The sequence below is a fragment of the Urocitellus parryii genome, chromosome 3, assembly GCF_045843805.1.
Source record: "Urocitellus parryii isolate mUroPar1 chromosome 3, mUroPar1.hap1, whole genome shotgun sequence".
NCBI lineage: Eukaryota > Metazoa > Chordata > Mammalia > Rodentia > Sciuridae > Urocitellus > Urocitellus parryii.
The window spans coordinates 165,581,875-165,604,065 of record NC_135533.1 but is presented as its reverse complement, the minus strand read 5'-3'; the positions used below and the strand labels follow the sequence as shown (position 1 = coordinate 165,604,065).

Here is a 22,191-nt window from a genome sequence, read left to right as displayed (position 1 = left end):
CAATATTTTCTCACTGGCCCCTTTACAGAAAAAGTCCACCGCCTGCCTCATCTGTCTGGTAGCTGTTGTGCTTGCTCTGCTAAACAGTATCACCCTCCCCAAGTGGTTTGTTAATGTTGGGACAATGAGAATACCCATTCAGGCCATGGCTCCTCTCTGACAGACTCCACAGAGATTGGCTTCAGTTTTGATCTTGATCACATCATGGTGTAAATTCTGAACAAGTGAATGAAGGGTCCATTTTCATCTTTGTCTTAAAGAAGGAAACTCGGGAAATTGTTTTCTCCCTTTTTTATGGGAAAACCAATACTAAGCCATCTACAGAAGACTGGTAATTTCAAATGCAATAACGCACAACAAAATTTCCCGTTTGAAGTTTATGCGTGCAGCATTAATTACGTGGAACTTTCCTGAAGTGTGCTGTAAATAGGCGGTACCTGGTCTCCAATGCCTTGGCTCATACCCTTTCAAACGGATCCAGGAAGGACTGATACTTATCAGAACACTTTTGATCTCAAAATCTTCTAGAAACAGGCAGACCTAAGCCATTTCCACAGTTTCCTGGATTTCGGTGTATCGGAATCATGACCATACTTGTGAGCTATTTCCAGTTCTTTCCTTAGCCAAGGCCAGGAAATAGGATGCTGTGCAACTTCTATTATCATTTATAGCATTGTTCACAGTAACGTCAAGACATAAAAAGACTTCAGAAGTGATTCCTTTTAAGTTTGATTTGAATCTGGGGCCGGTTCTCACCCATCCAGCATTCTTTGTTAATAGTTTATTATTTGAACATGATTAGGGGAGGCCAGGAAGATGCCTTCTCCTGTTTGCTTTAACAAAATGTGAAGCACAGAGGATTTTAAAATACATCTTCAGGAGTCTACTGCAAAGGTCCTTGCTAAGTACTTGGGGATACAGAGATGGTTTGTTTCCTTGATTTTATGCTCTCTTTATGTCACCTTGGTATAGGAGAGGCACTATCCAGTGGCCCAGAACATAGGTTCTGGCTTTCAATATCATTCCTGATATGAACTAATGGTACAGTCCGCACAAACCGCTTAACCTCTGTGTGTTTTGCCCTCTGTAATAATAGTGCAACCTTAACGGCTTATCCTGGGGATTTCTCTTCTTTTGCTATCCAGGGAAAGAGCAAACAAAACAAGAAAGTGGGTGAAAGGAAGAAGCAGCCCCCCAGGTGCCCTGTAAACAGGCCTGTCCATCCCAGCAGCACACAGTGAGATAAGCATTCTCAGTCCCGTTGTGTCGATGGGTGAACTTTCAGTGAGATGAGCTCATTTCCCTCAGCTCTTGCAGTGTAACCACGTTTTGGATCCAGTGCTTTTTTTTTTTTTTTTTTTTTTTAGGACTTGGAGATGTATTATTTTCTTTCTCCTCTGCTGCAACAGCATGGACTGGCTTCCAGGTTATTGTCAAAATCACTTAATTCTTGTGCATCTTAGGTCTCCTTTGTGAATTAACTCATTGACTGGTGTCAAAAGTGAACTGAAAGAATGCACACATCATGTCCGGGGTGGCCACCAGAGCCTGGTCAGGGAGAGTGGGGAAGACCCTGGAACTGCTCCATGGGGATAGTGGGGTTGTGACCATGTAGGACTTCATGTCATTTAAATGTCACATTCATTTCCTTAGTTGTTGACAAGACGGTGACCTTCGTGTGCTTTCTCCTTGGAAATATTGATGCCAACCTATACTTTATTCACATACCAACTCTCATATGAAAATGCCACACTTGGTCAATGGAAACCATTAATAAAGTCGGGGAAGCTCGATGTCATTGAAATTAGCACAATGGGTTATGTCATGACTGTACTTCTGGGCACTTGAATTTGGCTATCTGATTTTTTTTTTTTTTTTTTTTTGTGGTGCCAGGGTTTGAACCCAGGAGTACTTAACCACTGAGCCACATTCCAGCCCTTTCAGCCCTTTTTATATTTTGTTTAGAGACAGGATCTTGCTGAGTTGCTTAGGGCCTTAGCCTCCGAGTGGCTGGAATTATGGGTGTACACCATCGCACTGGCCAAGGATTTGATTTGTCAGGAGGGCTTGCTCTCCCCAAGACCCTTGCCTAGACCCATAACCACACTAGTTATTTGTGCCTCTGGAAATTTTCTCCAGACTGTAGCTGTGGAGAAGGTGAGAATAGAGTTTCAATTCACTGCACACTGGTGGAGACTTTCTTAGAAGCAAAAGCAAGTTCTGGGCCTCTCCCTCCACATATAGTTTGCCCTATGGATACTCAAATGACATTTCTTTCTTCTTTATATTATTATTATTATTATTATTATTATTATTATTATTTTGATACTAGAAATTGAACTGAGGGGCACTTAACCACTGAGCCACATCTCCAGCCCTACTTTGTATTTTATTTAGAGACATGGTCTCCCTGAGTTGCTTAGGGCCTTGCTAAGTTGCTGAGGCTGGCTTTGAACTCACGATCCTCCTGCCTCATCCTCCCAAGCCAGGGGACTTACAGGCCTGCACTACTGTGTCTGACTTCAAATGATATTTCTGGTTGCTGCCTGCTCTTTGTATAGAAGCAGGGATCAACAAATTTTCTCTGAAAGGGACTGATAGCAAATATTTTAGACTTTGCCAGCTGTATATTTCTTTTTTTTTTTCCCAACAACTCTGTGTTTCTAGTCCCAAAGCAGCCAGACAATACATAAACAGGCATGGCTATGTTCCAATAAAACTTAATTTACAAAAATGGGCATGAGGCCAAATCTGGCCCATAAGCCATAGTTTGCCTGCTTTTGACTTAAGAGTTTCTTAGCGCTTTGGTTCGATTCATTTCTTTCAGCTCTTATAAAGGACCTGCTCTATAAAGCACTGTGCTGGGTGTCAGTCAGGAGATGTGCTCCTGCTGTATGTAATAGAGCCCCGCCCGGCCTGGTAAGAGACGGCTATCAACCACTTCCACAGACTACAAATTAAGCCTGGGTCTGTTTATCCGTGACCTTGAGGGAGTTCTCAGCACCCCTGAGAAGATTTCGACCTGTTCCCTAAGTTATGAGACCTCATGTAGAGAAAGGCCAGGGCAGGGCCTGGCACCCAGTTCCTGCACCAGAAGTATAAACTGGGCAAAGGAAAACTGCTGTGTATTCCACTGTGTGGGATGGAGTCTTGGGGTCCAGGCCAGTAAAGGGTAAACTGAGGCTGGAGAACCCAGTCTTTTTTTTTTTTTTTTTTGGTGTGTGGTGGTTGGGGGCATGTACCAGGGATTGGACTCAAAAGCACTCTACTATTGAGCCACATGCCCAGCCTATTTTTGTATTTTATTTAGAGACGGGGTCTTACCGAGTTGCTTAGGGCCTTGCTAAATTGCTGTGAGACTGGTTTTGAACTCTCAATCCTCCTGCCTCAGCCTCCTGAGCTGCTGGGTTTACAGATGTGCGCCACCACACCCATCTTGGAAAACCTAGTCTTTATCAACAGATGAGAATCAATGCATCTGCCTGCTCCTGGGAGCATCTTTCACCACAGTCACATAGGACAAGCTCTGGACCCCACTTCGTCTAGACTTATAAAGGCAATGAGACCTTAGGTCATTAATCCTTTTGAATCCTATCCTTATATGATTCTCATCTGTCCTTGCAAGTCTTTCTCTTCGCAATTCTAAAATCGGGATGCATCTTTGAGTTCCTATCAAGTCATTGTTTAACGAGCAACACGTAACTTTTATCGATGAATTTTGAAATAGCAAACCATCTTGTGACTAGTGTTGACTTAGATACTGAAGAAATGGAGGATCTTGGATTTGGGGTTATTTTAAATGCACCAACTGCTACTATGTGCATTTTTTTCCCCTCTCTTATGTCGGTTTGGTACCTCCTTTGTTCTAGGAACAGAGTATTTTAGCTGCTAGGTATACACAAGAGACCTTGGCCCTGGTGCAGTAATTGGGCTGTTGGAGTAGACAGTAAACAAGTTAATGGAAGCAGCAAAGGAAATGAATGGAGTAGGTGGACGTAGGTAGTTGACAGCAGAGGGGACGTCCCTCGGGTGGATGTTCAGGCAGTGGTGAGCAGAGACCCAGATGCTAAGATGTCACCCATGAGATGGTGGGAGGGAGAGCCCTGCAGGCAGAGAGAGCAAGTGGGCAGCCAGGGGGAGACGGGGAGAGACCCTGCACAGAGGTAGACAGGGCCTCAGGGCCGTGGTGAGGAGTTTAGATTTCATCCTAAATGAACTGAGAAGGCTCTGCAAGACTTCAAGTAGAGCAGTGTCAAGATTCATTTTCTGGTTTTTTGTTTGTTTGTTTGTTTTGTTTTTTTAAGTTCTAAGTCTTCACTGAGCTGATCATGTTTACATCTTCTGCAGATGAGCCACCAAAGCCCAGGGGTCTAAAGTGAGGCACTAGAAAGAGCCCAGGGCTGGGCAGTGGAGACCCAGAGTCCTTCCTCAGGTCGCTGTGTGGTTTTGGGGCAGTCTCTTTCCCTCTCTAACCTCATTTCCTTTGTTTCTAAAATGAATTGGAACCAGTATCCTTTGAGGACACCAAAGTCCCAGTCTCTCCTGACTCTATTTATTCCCTAGTTCCTTTGACATCCTCCACTTCTCTGTGACTCTTGGGGGATTTCCCGAGTGACACCTGGTCATGACCTAAGCCTGGTACCTGTTCCTGGTACCATGGAGCCTTATAGAAGCCTGCTCCTTGAACCCGGGACAGCCCTATTTTCCCTCCCATCTCATGCTCCTTAGGAAACACGCTCTGATAATGAGCAACCAATTACACAGACCGGACATTGTTGCTTGTATGTAGATCATAAATTCCCTCCTCCCAGGCTCCCTTGGGGAGGCCCCTGCCCCATCTTAATTACAATCTCCTATTTTCCAGCCTCCCCCAGTGCCAGGATCCTAAACCCCAGGTTCTGGTCCTCAGGCCCTTGTGTCCGTATTTCCTGCTTCCCGTCTAAGCCTGGCCTGCCCTCCTGTCGCCAGCTGTCAGCCCAGGACTGCCCCAGGTCACACAGTGCGTGCATGGCAGGTCTAGACTCAGCCCAGAGCTGCCGACCCGTGTCTAGTGTAGCCCCACCCCACCCCCATTCCATGACCTTTTCACGGTTTTTAGCCAAATTATCAATTATACTTACCCAGCTGGTGATTAGCATCCTTGAACCTGTTCAATTGGGGGTTTGAGACTATTCCTTCTCTCTTTCCTCTGACTTGTGGCTGCCCAGCCACACACCAGGAGGAGCGAGCTCTATGCACTAGCCTTTCTCTGCCTGTTTTCCCAGGTGGCTACAGGCCCTCTTGCTTCCCCACTGCAGCCAGGATTTAAACCAGAAGAAAAGTGACAGTCACATACCAAGATGTTGCCAGTAGCAAAGGTGCATGAATCCTGACCCCAGCCATGAATGGAAGAGGCAGAGCCAAGAGCCAGTGCAAAGGCCCTGGGGTAGTACACTCATGGAACCCAGAGGCCAAGTTGGCTGTACCTAAGAATCAGAAAGGAGATGTGGATGAGCCTGAATGATCTTAAGCCTTTAAGGAAAAATAAATTGCTTTTTCTTTAAAAAAAAAAAAAATCCACACATAAAAAGCAGGGGCTAGGGAGGAGATATTGATTAAACTAAACAATCCTTGTGCTAAAAACAGAAGCTTGGCCTCCAATGCCGTTTCCCGAAATTGAGAGTGATGTTCATTTTCTCCACTTGGAGGGTCCATATTCTGTCCAAATCCCTTCCAGGGTACTACGTTGATGACTGTGTATGCGTGTGTATTGGGGGTCTTTGCACATTCTTCATCACCCTGCAGGTTCTTCTGTATGTCCACTGTGCACCGCGTTTTATCAAGAGCCTTCTCTTTGCCTATTGCAACCAAAGCATTGAGAATATTAAGTTATTAACACACTGGAAAAAAAATGCAGTCAATCAGATGATTATCATCTAATGTTTTAATGATCACATTTTTAATCCAATTACGCATGTTTGAATCTTTCAAATTTTCTTTAATTAAAAATTGCCTCCTGGCACTGCTCTCAGAAAGAAGATTGAACAGAATCAGCCAGATAGAATTTAATGTGGAAAGGAAACTGCAGAGAGAGCAGGGCCGAGCTGGGTGGAAGGGTTGACCAACGACGTTGAAGCCCTCAGATGGAATTTCCTAATTGATAAGAAAAAATTTAATCATCTTCAGATAGACCCGTTTGCATTCAAATAAGGTATTCCTTTGCCAAATAAACCTCCCCTGGCTGATTATTCACATTGTCGTTCAAAATGCTTAAAAATGAAAGAAGGAGTTGGGTGAGTCGCAGACTACTTCATACAGTGTGTATTTAATATAAAAGCCATGCATTATTCATCCTCATAATTTGAATAACTTTGAATTTAACGTCCCCGTTCCTCATCTTTTCCTTTGATGAACAATTAATTATTAAAATATAATATTGTCTGCATACAGCACCCAGGATCCTCGAACGTGTGGAAGATGAGATTCATTCCTTTTCAATTATTTTATCTAGGAATGCACAGTACCTGCTAATTATGGCATAATGCATGAATGGTGGTATAAGTAGAGTGTTTCAAATATTTTTCCCAACTGGTAAGTGGCTGGAATAGGCATGTGTGGAATTCGAATTGCTAATTAGGATTGGGGGAGGAATGCTCTCATCTGGATGGATATGGAGACCCACTAGCCTTTTGTAATGGGAATTATTTACTTATTTACTCGCCTGGGTGCTGGGGGTTGAATCCAGCTCTGTACCACTGAGCCCCAACCCCAGCTTTTTTATATATTTTATTTAGAGACAGGGTCTCCCTCTGAGTTGCTGATGCTGACCTTGAACTTGGAATCCTCCTGCTTCAGCCTCCTGGGCTGCTGGGATTATGGGTGTGCACCACCACACGCAGCATAACAGGATTTATTTAATAAGCACATCTGTACACGTACTCTCTGCCAGGTACTCTCCTAATGTCTCCTAACTTATTTAATAAAACTTCCCTAGGAGGAGGGTATTGCCATCCCATTTGACAGGTGAAGAAAAAAAGTTACAGAGAAGTTTGGTAACTTATTGTAGGTCAGACACTTTTTTTTTTTAAAGTATTTTACTTGTAGATAGACACAATAACTTTTATTCATTCATTCATTCATTCATTTTTATGTGATGCTGAGGATCGAACCCAGTGCCTCACACATGCTCCGCAAATCCTCTACCACTGAGCCACCCCAGCCCTGTAGGTCAGACCTTTAAGTGGACTGGTCAGGATTCAGATCCACAGGGCTTGGCTCTAGCATCTCTGTTTTGTAATGTCTACGTTTATGACTATGATCTTCCTTAAGCATTGAAAGGTTGTTCCTCCTCCTTCCCTGGGCCTGTCCTCAGAGGTCTCCGTCTTGGGTCCAGGTAGTTGAGCAGACTTCATGGGCAGTACTGGGAATTCAGGGCTACCATTTCAGAAGCTGCCCCTAATGTAGAGTGAGGCCTCTGTGCACCCCAGCAGGCTGAGCAGGACTTGGAATTTCAGAAAGATCACCACTACACACCGATGTCCTGCTTGCTCTCCGAAAAACCAAGGAGCAGAAACACCTCAAGAGTTAATTCTGTAATCTTAGTATATTGTTCTCAAAACACATGATCATTGAATGACCACAGAGCCTAGACATGTGGCCCTCCTTCCCTTGCCCCCAAGACTGGCTGTGGCTTATCAAAGTGACCTTTGAACATCTGACACTCCTTCCTACTACACTCAGGTTGAAGTAGGTAGGGGCCTGAAGCCCAGATCCATTCCACAGCTTATTTTTATATGGCTCTGAGCTAAGAATAATTTTTTTTTGTTTTGTTTTTGGTACCAAAGAATGAACTCGGTGGTGCTTAACCACTGAGCCCCATCCCCAGCCCTATTTTGTATTTTATTCAGAGACAGGGTCTCGCTGAGTTGCTTAGCGCCTCGCTGTTGCTGAGGCTGGCTTTGAACTCTCGATCCTCCAAGTCTCAGCCTCCTGAGCCTCTGGAAAAGAATAGTTTTTACATTTGTGCCCTAGTTAAGTGAAATGATATTTCCCCCAAAAGAATTCTATTCTTCTTCTTAAGGGGACATGTATTTTGAAGATTGCCCTCAGTTGTTATTAGCGTCTTGAATATTGTTAATATTATAGAAGTGGGTTAGTTATGTAAGTACCTACACAACGTCTTTGATTTTTGCCTCTTGCCTGCAAAGCCTAAAATATTTACTATGTGATGCTTTACAGAAAATGTATGCTAATCCCTGGTTTAAAACAGAGCGAGCCAGCTTGTGATTCATCTGGGCTTGTTCTCAGGTGCGCGCTTGCCTTCACAAATCAAGGCTTACAGCGAGCCAGGCACTGTGTTAAGCCCCTTACATCAATTAGCTCCTTAATTGGCACAGCCACCCTAAGGGATACATGTTCTCATCATTGCCGTTTTTTATAGATCGAAGAAGAAGCTCAGAGATGTTAAGGCCTTTGCCTAAAGTCACACAGCTGTTAAATATCAGTTGGTTCCAAAACTCTTGCTAGAGATTTAGCAAAGAAAACTCCCGCCAGGCCTGCTGAGGCCGATGGAGAATACAGCAGACACAGTGTATGTGCACTAGTTACGCAGTTGTTAAAAAATACATACTCACAAAGCAAGCAAGGAAGTACAGGGCAAGATCTTGTTGGATAAGAGGAAGAATAATTATACATAATTAGGATAGGAATGAGGTCAGGGTGGTGGCTAGACTCCACGTGCAGCTCTGGGTGACATGGGCCGCTGGTCCGGGTGTTCCAGGTCCTCAGTGGTTTCCGTAAAGTAAGAATTCCATTCAAGTCTGCATTCTTGAATTTCTGACGTTGGGTCTGTTAGTTCCCCCTGGTCTTTTATTCCCAGCTCCAAAGTTAAAAGAATTTGACTAAATTGGTGCTTTTCAAAGTGTCCCTGGGTCCTCAACTCAGCCTCAGCCATAGTGGCTGTGCCCTGAGCTCTTAGAGGTGCTGGACTTCCACGTGTGGGCTCCCTGGGGCAGCCCAAGCCGTTTTGTGAATCACAGAGTTCTAAAATCCATACCAACAATGGTGGTGGTGTGAAGAAGCATTGAAGCCAGGCCCTCTTCCTCTGTCCCTAGTCTGGGTCTCCCATCCTGTCACTCATCCATCTGAACTTTTTTTTTTTTTTGGTCAGGGGGGTGGTGGGGTAACCAGGCATTGGAACCCAGGGACGGTTAACCACTGAGCCGCATCTCCACCCCATATATATATATATATATATATAAATAAATATATAATTAGAGACAGGATCTCCCTGAGTTGCTTAGGGCCTCAATGAATTGCTGAGGCTGCCATTGAACTCACAATCCTCCTGCCTCAGCCTCCTGAGCCACTGGGATTGCAGGCACAAGCCATGGTGCCCGGCCTGATTGCACTCAATGAGTGGAAGCCTGTACCTTGCCTCTAGAGCCCTTGATTGGTCAATGACAGAGAAGCCCTCCTGCATTCACACAGGGGTCTCACTTCCTGTTTCCTGCCCAGTGAAGGAACATTATTTGCAAGTCTGATCCTGCTGTACCCATGTTTCCCTTTGAAAGGGAGTCTCCCCTGCTGATGTGCCTGGTGTTTCCGCTTTAACTTTTGATGCTGTTCAACCTGGTGGCCTCCTGGAGGGGGGTGTGGTCCTGGGAGCTCTGCTGCAAGGGCCCCCCCCTCCTCTGCAGGGGTTGTCTGCTGCTTCTGGAGGGCTCACCAGGGCTTCTGGATGTGGCCCTGGGGGAAAACACCTCAGATTGTTCTGCTCCTTTGGTTTGGAGCCAGGGACCCTAAGGCAGATTTGTGTGCTGCAGTGTGACACCAGCTTCACCTGCCACCAGGGAGATGGGAAGGTTGCAGGTGTGCACTCGTGGTGCCAAGCCCCCTGCACCCTCTGAGTGCTTCAGGATTCCTGTTGGCTATTTACACAGCCCTGGAAGTGCAGAGGCTTTAGCTAAGGCCAGAATATTTTCTTCTCCCAGCCAAGCCATGTGCGCTCCTGGAGATTCCCCCCTCAGTAGGCTGCTGGTTCCAGGGTTAAATTAAAGCCCAGCCTTGCCAGTGGGTGGAGGCACAGTCCCGCTGTTTGCAACCTTTGATCCAACAGAAACTGGCGTGGTCGTCCTGATTATGGGCCCCTGTGATTTGAAGATTTTTGCATCTTTTAGTTAATACTTAATTTTTCCTTAAAAAAAATGTAGCAAAAACCTCTACAAGAATCAACTTTGCTTTTGAAGGTTTGTGAATCACAGCTATTACAACTCCACTGCTCACGTGTGACCATGGGCCTCATTATGTCACTTTTCTGTGCCCTAAAGCCCACATCTGGAAAGTTGGAGAGCATAGTGATGTGGATTATGAAGGTCAGGGATTGTAAACATAAATACCTGGTTTTGGGCTCTGTGAATTGGGAATGATCCTAGGACAAACTTGGTGAAGTTATACTGAATATCAAATAAGTTAAAATGTAAAAAGCTTTTACAGTGGGATCTGGCTCATATAGAACGTGCTGTTTAAAGCCACATGTGGTGGCACACACCTGTGATCCCAGTGGCTCTGAAGACTGAGGCAGGAGGATCACAAGTTTAAAGTCAACCTCAGGAAAAGTGAGTGAGGCCCTAAGCAACTCAGCAAGACCCTAAATAAAATATAAAAAGGGCTAAATAAAATATAAAAAGGGCTGGGGATGTGGCTCAGTGGTTGAGTGCCCTTGGATTCAGTCCCCAGTACCAAAAAGAGAAAGTACTGTTTAAATGTTTGCGGCCAATAAATAGAATCATGCCTTAGCACATATAGTAAAGTGCAAATCAACCTTAAGTCTTGTCCTGTCCAGCTCATCTCTTTCAAAGGGGAATTACAGTCGTTCTGATAGAGTCAATTTCTATTGGGGTTTTTGTATCATCTTCCAGTTACATAGACATCTTTAGCCTCGGGATGCATTGGGCCAGATACCTGCGCTGATTCATCTGCATGAAAGATGGAAGATGAGGGAGAGGTATGAAGCTTGGAAAAAAATATTCCAATAGGCACAGGTACTTCTGTGAGGTCCCCGGGGAGAGTCCTGGGAGCTATAGTAGAAGCTGTTTAGGAGCCAAGGCAAAGCATTAGCAGGACTCTAATAGTCTTAATGCATTTTTAACAGGCATGAAGACAGAGTCACAGATTTAAATTTAGGATTCCATCTCCAGAGATCCAAGTAGGAACTAGAACTTTCTGTGAGTTGTGAAGGAAGCTGGATGATCTACTGAGCCTGCTTGGGAGAATTATAAGATAGTGCCCAATCTTTATTACACGATTCCTATCTGCCTTGGGGCCTTTGCACATATTGTTCCCACTGTCTAAAATACTCTCCTTCACTTTTCGATTTTCTTCCAATTAACTTTATTTAGCTCCTTTAAACAGATCAGTGCAGTCCTGGGTGTTAAAATACCTGGCTTGTATCCCAACTGTGCTTCTTAATTGCTCTGTGACTTTGGCCAGCTACTAATCCAGACTGTACCTTATTTTCTCATAGAGTTTTCATGAGGCGTCATTGCTGGGTCTCACCTTAAGTGTCATCTCTTTGCAAATTAATGTACTGAGATTTCATCCCACTCTAGTCAGAATGCCAATTATCAAGAATACAAATAACAATAAAAGTTGGTGAGGAGGCTGGGATTGTGGTTCAGGGGTAGAGCGCTCGCCTAGCACATGGGGAGCCCTGGGTTTGATCCTCAGCACCACAAAAAAATAAATGAATGGAATGAAGGTATTGTGTCCAACTACAACTGAAAAATACATATTTTTTTAAAAAAATGTTGGTGAGGATGTGGGGGAAAGGTTCACTTATGCATTCTTGGTGGGACTGCAAACTAATGCTACCACTCTAGAAAGCAGTATGGAGATTCCTCAGCAAACTTGGAATGGAACCACCCTTTGATCCAGTTGTCCCACACCTCAGTATCTACCCAAAGGACTTAAAATCAGCATATTATAGTGATGCTACCAACTCAATTCACAATAGCTAAGCTATGGAACCAAGCTAGGTGCCCTTCAGTGGATGAGTGGATAAAGAAAATCTGGTATATATACACAAGGGAATATTACTCAACCATAACGAAGAATGAATTGACGGCATTTGCCAGAAAATGGGTGGAACTGGAGACTATCATGCTGTGTGAAATAAGCCAATCCCTAAAAACCCAAAGGCCAGATGTTCTCTCTGATTTGTGGATGTTGACTCACAATAAGGGGAGGGGAAGGAAAAATGGAAGTTCATTGGATGAGACAAAGGAGAATGAAGGGAAGGGAGGGGGATGGGAACGGGAAAGACAGTGGAGTGAATGGGACAGAACTTTCCCATGTTCATATAGGAACACACGACCAGGGAAACTCCACATCATGTCCATCCACAAGAGTGGGAAGTTAAACTCCATGTGTGTAGATATGTCAAAATGCACTTTACTGCCATGTGTATCTAAAAAGAATAAATTTTAAAAAAAGAACATGTCATTTCTTTTGTTAAGGTGAAGGTATATTCGTAATCAGGAAGCAGCCTATCTCTGGGACCCTCGTTTTTAACTTCAGAGCTGTGCCTTGGTCAGGCCTCACTTGACTTGGGCAGCCTCAGGTGCAGTGGTAATGAACTGAGGCCAGCTCTCGAATCTGGGTTGTGTTTGGCTCCCGCTTCTCTTTCCACAGTGATTTTCTTATGTGTCCCAGTGTGTGCTCCATGAGCACCAGTTCAGAGACCAGGTTGGGTTCTGTGGGGAAATGCCACTGAGAAGGAGTGGGTTAAACGAATCCCAGCCCATTTCATCTCTGCAGGAAATAGCATAGTATTTTCTCTGTTTCCAGGGGTGGGAGAGGGACTCTAATGTGGCTCCCCCATTGTTCAGTCTATCATCTATTTATTTTTATTTATTTCTTGGTACTGAGGATGGATCCCAGGGGCACTCTCCACTGAGTTACATCCCCAGCTCTATTTATTTAGTTCTTATTTCGACACAGGCTCTTAATAAGTTGCTGAGGCTGGCCTCCCTCAAACTTGATCCTCCTGCCTCTGCCTCCCAAGTTGCTGGGATTACAGGCGTAGGGCCACTGCACCCAGCAGAATCTATTCTTTACGAAGCATAGCGTGGTCCTTACATCCTCAGACCACACTCTGGGAAACGCTGCCTTGGTGTCTGAGGCCCCCGGCTGACCCCGAACCAGTGCTTCTCAGGGCTGGTGACGTGGCGCCAACCAGCCGGAGGGCGGGGCCACCTTGGTGGGGGGGTGGCGCCAACCAGCGGGGAGGGCGTGGCCACCTTGGTGGGGGGTGGTGCCAACCAGACGGGGGCGTGGCCACCTTGGGGGGGGGTGGCGCCAACCAGCGGGGAGGGCGTGGCCACCTTGGTGGCATGGCGGCTCTCACCATCTCCTGCCTCTTTTCCACAGAGAAGGAGACCTTCCTGGATCCCTTTGTCCTGCGAGACCTCCTGCCCGCGTCCCTGGGCAGTTACTATCGCTACACGGGCTCCCTGACCACCCCGCCCTGTAGCGAGATCGTGGAGTGGATCGTCTTCCGGAAGCCCGTCCCCATCTCTTACCACCAGGTGGGTGTCCGCCCCAGGGTCCCCTGTTCACCTCTCCGGTACCCATGTAGCCGCCCGACGTCCTTGCATGTCACCAGTCAGGACTTTATTTTCTTGTTTCTTTGCTTTTCATGGATTTTTTTCGTTATTTCAGTCAGACTTGTTTTTGAAACCAAGGAAAGTCAAATGTAAAATATGGTTTCTTGGCTGCCAGTGAGAGGAGCTTGGGAAGAAAGATGGCCGGCCTGAGATCTGGAAAGACGCAGTTACCATCATCATCCAGGATGATCTCTGGTTTGGATTTGGTACCGGGGATTGAACTCAGGGGCACTCGACCTCTGAGCCCCATCCCCAGCCCTAGTTTGCATTTTATTTAGAGACAGGGTCTCACTGAGTTGCTGAGGGTCTTGCTGAGTTGCTGAGGCTGGCTTTGAACTCATGATCCTCCTGCCTCAGCCTCCCGAGCGGCTGGGAAAATAGGCGTGGGCCACCGCGCCTGGCCTACAAAATGTTTTTCCAGAGCCTCTTTTAAATTTTTTGTGTATGTTAACCCAATTAAACTTCATGAACAACAGCCTTATGCAGAGGACCCTCTTTGCACCTCATTGTTCAGAGGAGACTTTGCAGACATGCCTTGGGTCACACAGCTGGTAACCCAGCCATGGTATCCGTTCCCCAAGTTCTGACCACTGAGCCTACCCATAGCTCAGAGAGATGAAAATACCAATTACATAAAGAAATGGAATAAAACTTCCTTGACTAAGTGCTTTCTGAATGCCATGGACGTCAGTCAGACTTGTTTTTGAACAAGCACTTTACATATTTCAACTTAGCCTGTAGCAAAGCAGCACTGAGAGATGGACCCCACTCACGTGGCACACAAGGTCATGGAGGTACAGGAAAGATCAGGTGACATGCTCGAGGCGTTACGGTTAATGAATGATAAAGCCAGAAGCCAGGCTTGGCTTTGTCGGATTCCAGAACCCCCAATGTTTCTGACCTCTGTCCTGTCTTGCTTCCCTCTGACTGTGATTAGCACACATCTCACAGGAAGGGAGGGTTAGGCTGAGTCGCCAACTGCAGGTGAAGATGGATGAAACAGAAATGGGGTTGGGGCATTGCCCGGAGAATGAGAGCCACAGGCAGAGAGAGGGGTCTTTAAATTACCTCATCAGGATTAACAGATAGAAGGTGAGAATTCTTGGAAAGCACATGTTGTTAAAAATTCAGCATGCACCAAGATAGAAAAAGAGTGGGATTTCTTGTGCATAATTCTGGAAAACAGAGCTAGGAACAATGGGTGGGATTTGGAAAAAAGTGAGTTGGACTTTCAGCAACCAGGACTATCTAAAAATGGAAAGTTCTTATCAGTGCCCTCCATAGAAATGAGTCCCTCATCCTCACCCTGTCAACTTTGCAGATAAGAATAGGGACATTGTGGAGAGGAGGGGGAAATTCTGGAATTCTGCAATAATACCAGTCATGCAGCGACAGACACAGGCTGCAAGATCCCTTGCAGCCTGGCTGGTATTGGGGACGGTCTAAAGATTCTCCTAGCCAGGGCAGAGGGCAGAGAAGATGTAATGGGAGACAGAGGGTTGGGGAGGATTCTGTTTAGGCCTTTTTTTTTTTTTTTTTTTTTGGAGAAACTACAACTTAAAGTAACTCAAATAAGAGTTAATGAAACACTAGGAAAGACATTCTGAGATGAAGCCAATTGAGTCTCATCCTGAGCAAGACCATAATCACAAGGTGAAACTTGAGGTTCTGTCTTACAAGGACCACAAGGTGTGTGTGTGTGTGTGTGTCTCTCTCTCTTTTTTTTGGTACCAGGAATTGAACCCAACGGTCACTTAACCACTGAGCCACATCCCCAGCCCTTTTTATTTTTTACATGATACAGCGTCTTGCTAAGTTCCTAGGGGTCACTGGGAATTACAGGCCTAGTTCATGGGGCCTCTTAAACCTTGGAGTTTCCAATGCAGTTTTGCGATTCATTCTTTACTTTTGCAAAATTCAGGTCCCTGTTTCTGAGTTTGTTCTCTCTCTCTCTCTTTTTTTTTTTTTTTTTTTTTGTGGAGGGGGGCGGGTACCAGGGATTGAACTCGGGGCCGCTTGACTACTGAGCCCCATCCCCAGCCCTGTTTTGTATTTTCTTGGAGACAGGGTCTCGCTGAGTTGCTCAGGTCCTCACTAAGTTGCTGAGGCTGGCTTTGAACTCTCGATCCTCCTGTCTCAGCCTCCTGAGCTGCTGGGATGATAGGCCTGAGCCACCATGCCTGGCCCAGCTTGTTCTCTTTTGATTCCATGGGCCACTGTGATTGCCCTAGTGTCAGTTGACCTTTAAACTCAAGATTTAGGAGCTACTAACTCGTTTGGGTCTGTGTGAAGCATTTAAGAAGATGATGGCCAACCAACTAGTGGGCTGGCCTTGGGTCCTGTGACCATCCTTCAGTGAGTCATCCAAGTTACTAGATAGTGTCCCAAGACATCTAGCATGGCTATACCAGGGATGAATGAGGCAGGTTCTCTAGCTGAAAATGGGGACAGGAGAGTTCTTTACCTTCCCAATGAAATTAGGTGGTGTGGTGCCCATTTCTTTGTCCTTTCTGCCATTGGAGATCCTTTGCACTTTTAGAGTTGTTGTCATTTTCATTTCTCTCTGATGAGAAAGGAAGGCCTGGCAATTTGGCTTCCAAACAGGATCTTCCAGCCATAGGGAGATAATGAAACAAGAAAAACAAGTTTTCTTCCTAATGGTGAAGCCATCCTTGTTTTACTTAGAAAATAAATGAATAAATAAGATTACAGTGCAATATTTGCTTCTGGAAGGGTGGGAGAAAATAATTTTTTTTAAGAGAGAGAGAGAGAGAATTTTTTTAATATTTAATATTTATTTCTTAGTTCTCGGTGGACACATCTTTGTTTGTATGTGGTGCTGAGGATCAAACCTGGGCCGCACGCATGCCAGACGAGCGCGCTACTGCTTGAGCCACATCCCCAGCCCAAGAAAAGAATTTTTTAAAAATATTTTCTTTGTTGCCGATGGACCTTTATGTATTTATATGTGATGTCGAGGATCAACCTCAGTGCCTCACACATGCTAGACAAGTGCTCTACCACTGAGCCACCCCCCTAGCCCCAAGAAGAATATTTTTTTAAGGGATCCTTTTTAAAAGGCTTGAGATAAGGAAGTTAAAGAAATGCAGTTAGGCACTTGCCTAGCCTGTGCAAAGTCCTGGTTTAATCCCTAGGTTGCAAAGAAAGAAAAAAAATGAAGGAAGGAAAGATGTATTGAAGAAAAGAATCAGTGAAGGAGAGAGAGAAGATTTAGCTACTTTTTTGGTAAGAGTTGAGGTAAAGGATGAGGTTTAAAATACAAAAAGTTGAGGTAAAGCGTTCCTTGATAAGACAGAATTGAAGAGCATTAACACATGCTATCGTGGATATTGAGCAGGGGTAAACTTAAGGCACAGTTTGGGGCTTGGCCGCCTGGTTAAGTATTCATCATTAGAAGCATTTTGGCATCTGGTAGCTGGAGCTCGTAGAAAGCTCTTTGTAAATACCTGTTTACCCCTCCATCCACCTCCACCACCGTGATACTCAAGGGGGAGACATAGTGGAACTTTCTTTGCCTTCCAATACATGACTTCTCTAAGGCATGCTGTTTCAAGGAAACAAAAGAAATAAATTAGTCATATTTTATTTCCAATTTTTGGGGGGGAATTGAACTCGAGGGCCCTTGACCATGAGCCACTGCCCCAGCCTTATTTGGTATTTTATTTAGAGACAGGGTCTCACTGAGTTGCTGAGGGCCTTGCTTTTGCTGAGGCTGGCTTGGAACTCGCGATCCTCCTGCCTCAGCCTCCTGAGCCTCTGGGATTACAGGCATGCACCACTGCGCCCAGCTCCAGTTTCTTTACTGCAAAATATCCTAATTTAGCCTCATCAGGTACTACCTCAAGCATCCCTGTTTCTCTCCCAAGAGTTGAGATACCTGTGTTCACGTGGCCTAACTGCTGGCTACCTTCAACGAGGTCCCAGTTGTGCCAGCCCTTGGACAGGGAAGCATTAGCCATCCACGTATATGGCTTCAGGCCTTCCCACCCTGACATGGCTGGTATTCTTTCTGAAGTTTAGCACAGAATGTTCATTTCAGAAAGGCAAACGGCCAATTCAGAGAAGCCAAGTAGTTAGGAATTCCCTGTCTGCTTCCATCAGAAAGAAAACATCCCTAGACCTTCATTCCTCTGTTCCCCTAAAGACTCAGTCCCTTCTCTTCTGTCTCTTTCATCCCCGGGGGGTGCCTGCAAGTAATCGAGATGAGAGTTAGCGCCCCTTAAGATACAGTGCTTGCACAGGCTGGTGACACCTATGACGTGACTTTCTTTGAAGCCTTGCAGAGTATACATGAGCAGCCACTTATCTGTCCTCTTTCATTCTCTTTTGTGAGTCAAGTTGGACACTTAAATCAGCTCTAGTCAGTGAATTTTGCCTCTCTGGGTTGCGGGATGATCTAGTCAGAAATTACAGGATTGTCAAGGGAATCCCAAAGTGGCTTGGCTGGCCAGTGGACAGCATGGGCTAATATAGCCACACTAACCATCAGCTGTAAATACCAGGATGAAATCATGATGTGACCTTGCACCCAACCAAAATGGCGGCACCCTCAGTGTTGGTATGGGAGGTCAAAGGACCAGGACAAGCACCTGGGTCTTGTGGTATCAGTCAGAGAAGAGGATTGTCTTGGAGTCCAGTGTTCTAGGATTTGTTTGATTCTAGAACAGGGGTTCTCAAAGGATGGCTCTTGGCCTGTTGGCAGCCTTCCCAATGCATCCCACCTAGGGCTGGGCTATTGCTTCTGTAGGAAATGTGGCATGGTCTGTAATCTCCTCCAGCATGGATTTTAAGTGCTGTTTCTGGGTGCTATCATAAAGGTAGTAAGAAATCTGAACATATCTAATTTGTTTGCCCTTGAATCTTTGATTTTTCTTTCCCCCTAATGGTAAGCTGAACTAGATAGGAAAGGTTTATTTACATGACCCCTTTTAAACCAGTTATCTCTGTCATAAGAGTAAAGAGGTTTTCAACAAACTGCCTGCTCTCATTCCTGGACCTGATCTTTGGCCAAATGACTCAACTTCTCCACTATCCCATGCCTCATTTTTCTTATCTACAAAATGGTGAGGTGGAGGCATTAGAAAGATCAAATAGGCCAGGCATAGCGGCACACACCTGTCATCCCAGCAGCCTAGGAGGCTGAGGCAGGAGGATTGGGAGTTCAAAGCCAGCCTCAGCAACTTGGTGAGGTCCTGAGCAACTCGGTTAGACCATGTCTCCAAATAAAATATTAAAAAGGGCTGGGTATATGGCTCTGTGGTTAAGTGCCCCAGGTTCAATCCCTGGTACAAAAAAAAAAAGAAAAGAAAAGAAAAGAAAGATCAAATGTTGATGTGTACATAAAATACAAGTGCTTGGATCCAGAGGATGTGTCTGGAAAATAATTAGGTGAATTTTGTGTTTTGTTACTGTTTTTAAATGATCCCCATGCCTGTCGGGCAGCCTGGCTCAGCAGAAGTAAAGCAAACCACATAATTTTATTTTCTCTAAGAGTCACATTGAAAAAAATATAGACAACAAGTGAAATTAATTTTTAATAATATATCCCAAATATTAATATTTCAATGTAGACTAGCCACATTACTAATGGAATGGCTGTGTGTGGCTGAGGATTGTCACACTGTAAGGTTGACCTCAAGGCCATGACAACCAGCGAGTCCCTTAATTCAGGAAGCTTCTGTTCCAACACTGTGTGATGTGTGGTACATATGAACAAAGAAGGTTTCTGAACAGTGGCATGAAGATTCCATTTTTAATCCAAAAGAGACAGCTTTCTTTGTTAATGATGGTGAAGTCCCTTTCTTTCTATAACTATCTTCTCGGAAAACACTCTGGAGCCACAGGAGGGACCTGGCTCCCCATGTACTTGGCTGTTGTCAGATATCATTTTTGCAGCTAGCTGTGGTTCAGTCAGTAAAACTTTGGATGCTCCAGGCTATGGGGAGTTTAATATCCCATCCTTCCTGTCTGGTTTAATAAAGGGACACAAAACAGGACCTGCCCTGTCTTCCCTCAAATGTGTTGAGAAGCCAAAGTGTCTCTGTGACCTTAGGTGAGACATTTCAATATCTTTGTTTATCTTTGGGTTTCTTACCATCCTAATAATGGACTCTGGTTTTGTTTAATTGACACTATACACCCCCCTCCTTAAAGGATTGTGCTTATCGTTCTTTTAATGGTTCATAATTCTGTTACCTCTGTTTCTGTCCTTTGAGCCACAAGGTCCCCTCCCCACATCTTGTGCACAAGGACTCTTTGCTGCACAGGAATGGCACAAATAGGTTTCAACTTTTCTTTGATTCGAAGCGACAGATTAAAAACTAATTACTCCCTGTAATACTTTTATAATAAAAACTAAGTTGAAATGATTTATACACACTTCCAGCCAACCCATTTGCAATTCAAGGTTAAAATTGTTCTTGAAACAGCACCAGTTAAAATGCAATTACAACTCCCCAAGCAGGGATAAAAGAAAGAAATGTTTTACACATTCCCTTCAAAAGTTAAAAAGTCCATTTCACATTATAGAAATAAAAACTTTCATTTATTTTTACGAAATGATAAAGACTTCATTAGTTGTGTTAAAGCAAAGATAAATCTGAGTGTTTTAATACCCACCTCTGGGCGAGGGCACAGTGAATGAAGGAGAGAGCTCGGGAGGGGAGGCGTTTGATTTTGCACCTGCCATTTGCTCATGGCACCCAGGTCCTTCTGAGATGGGCCTCAACTGGCTTCTTTTCGGAGTACAGAAGAGGATAAGGAGATTCCTGCTGCCCTTGCTGGGTTCCCTTTCTCTGGTACCCTCAGGGTCAGCTGAAGGGAGTTGTTTGGTGACTTCTGCTTTCTCCATATTCAGTCACAATGAGGGCCTGCAAAGGGCATGGCATGAAGTGGCAGAGAGCCAGAGAAACAGTCACACAGACCTGGGTTTGCTTTTTTTCCGGGGGGAAGGCTATTGGGGATTAAACCCAGAGGTGCTTGATGACTAGTCCATGTTCCCAGCCCTTTTTTATATTTTATTTAGAGACAGGGTCTCACTGAGTTGCTTAGGACCTTAGTAAGTTGCTGAGGCTGGCTTTGAACTTGCGATCCTCCTGCCTCAGCCTCCTGAGTGCTGGGATTACAGGTGTGCACCACCACACCTGGCTCAGAATATTCTTTATCCATCATGTCCGTCTAGATCTTGGTTTTAATCCTTACTTCCTCTTTTGGTTCCTGTGTGGCCTTAGGCAAGTGACTGAATGTCACAAAGACCAATTTCCTTATTGGTCAATCCTGCTGACATTATTATTTATAACAACTCCACCAATCTCCTGGGATTTCTCTGGTGGTTGAGTAACAAAAACTACATATCACTTTTGTTGTTGTTGTTTTTTGTTTGTTTGGTACCAGGGATTGAACGCAGGGGTGCTTAACCACTGAGCCACATCCCCAGCCCTTTTTGTATTTTTCTTAGAGACAGGGTTTCACTGAGTTGCTCAGGGCCTCACTAAGTTTCGCAGAGTGGCCTTGAACTCTTCCTGCCACTGGGATTACAGGTGTGCACCACTGTTCCCAGATACATACCACTTTTTGCACAAGGCCTTGCATGTAATAGATGCTTAATAAATATCAACTAATGTTATATTGTAATAATAGCATTAATAATGTTACTATGCCGAAGTTAGAAACATAAATAATGTCTTTAAAGTGCATAACAAAGTGCCTGGCACATAGTAGGTTTAATAAATATAAGTTATAAATTGGTCATTATTCCCAGTGGTTGGGAGGCTGAGTCAGGGGGATTCCAAGTTCAAAGACAACCTCAGCAATTTAGTCAGGCCGTAAGCAACTTAGTGAAACCCCTGTCTCAAAATAATTCTTCTGTTTTTGTTATTGGGGATTGAACCCAGAGGCTCTTAAGCCCTGAGCTAGCACCACCACCCCCATTTTCTCAGACAGGGTATCCCTAAGTCACTAAGGCTGGCTTTGAACTTGCAATTCTCCTGCCTCAGCATTCTAAGTTGCTGGGTTTATAGGCATGTGCCACTGCACAGAGTTTCAAAAAAAAAAAAATAATAATTAAAAAAAGTGCTGGGGATGTGGCTCATTGGTTAAGTGGTCCTGGTTCAGTCCCTAGGACCAAAAAAACTAAATAAATAAGATAAATAAAGAAGAGAAGGAAGATAACAGAGCACTTTACAATGGTTATAACCACTGAATTCAATCATAGTTGCCATGTTCTTCGTAAAAGAATAACAGTGATAGTAATACCAATACTTACTGAGCACCTACTGTTCATCAGAAATTATTCCAAACATTTTGTATCTAGTAACTCATTTACTGGAAAAATTACACAAGGGATAGGTAATGCTGTTATCTCTACTAAACAAATAGGGACACTAAGGCACAGGAAGTTTAAATAAGTTTCCAAGGTCACACCTTTGTGCAGCAGGGTCTAAAAACAAGATTTTGAACCCAGTCAGCAAAAGTAAGAGTTTTGAAGTTGGAGAATCAGGCCCAGTCCACATCATTAGGGGCCCACAGT

General features: G+C 44.6%; 1 protein-coding gene across 2 annotated transcripts in view; it reads left to right on the top strand.

The window, feature by feature from the left end:
- Positions 1-22,191, top strand: part of Ptprg (protein tyrosine phosphatase receptor type G) — a 715,889-nt gene that overhangs the window by 557,933 nt on the left and 135,765 nt on the right. For both annotated transcript variants that reach the window (XM_077796194.1, XM_077796193.1), the window contains exon 7: positions 13,408-13,565. In XM_077796194.1, coding sequence (XP_077652320.1) covers positions 13,408-13,565 — 158 coding nt within the window. The remainder of the gene's footprint in view (positions 1-13,407; positions 13,566-22,191) is intronic.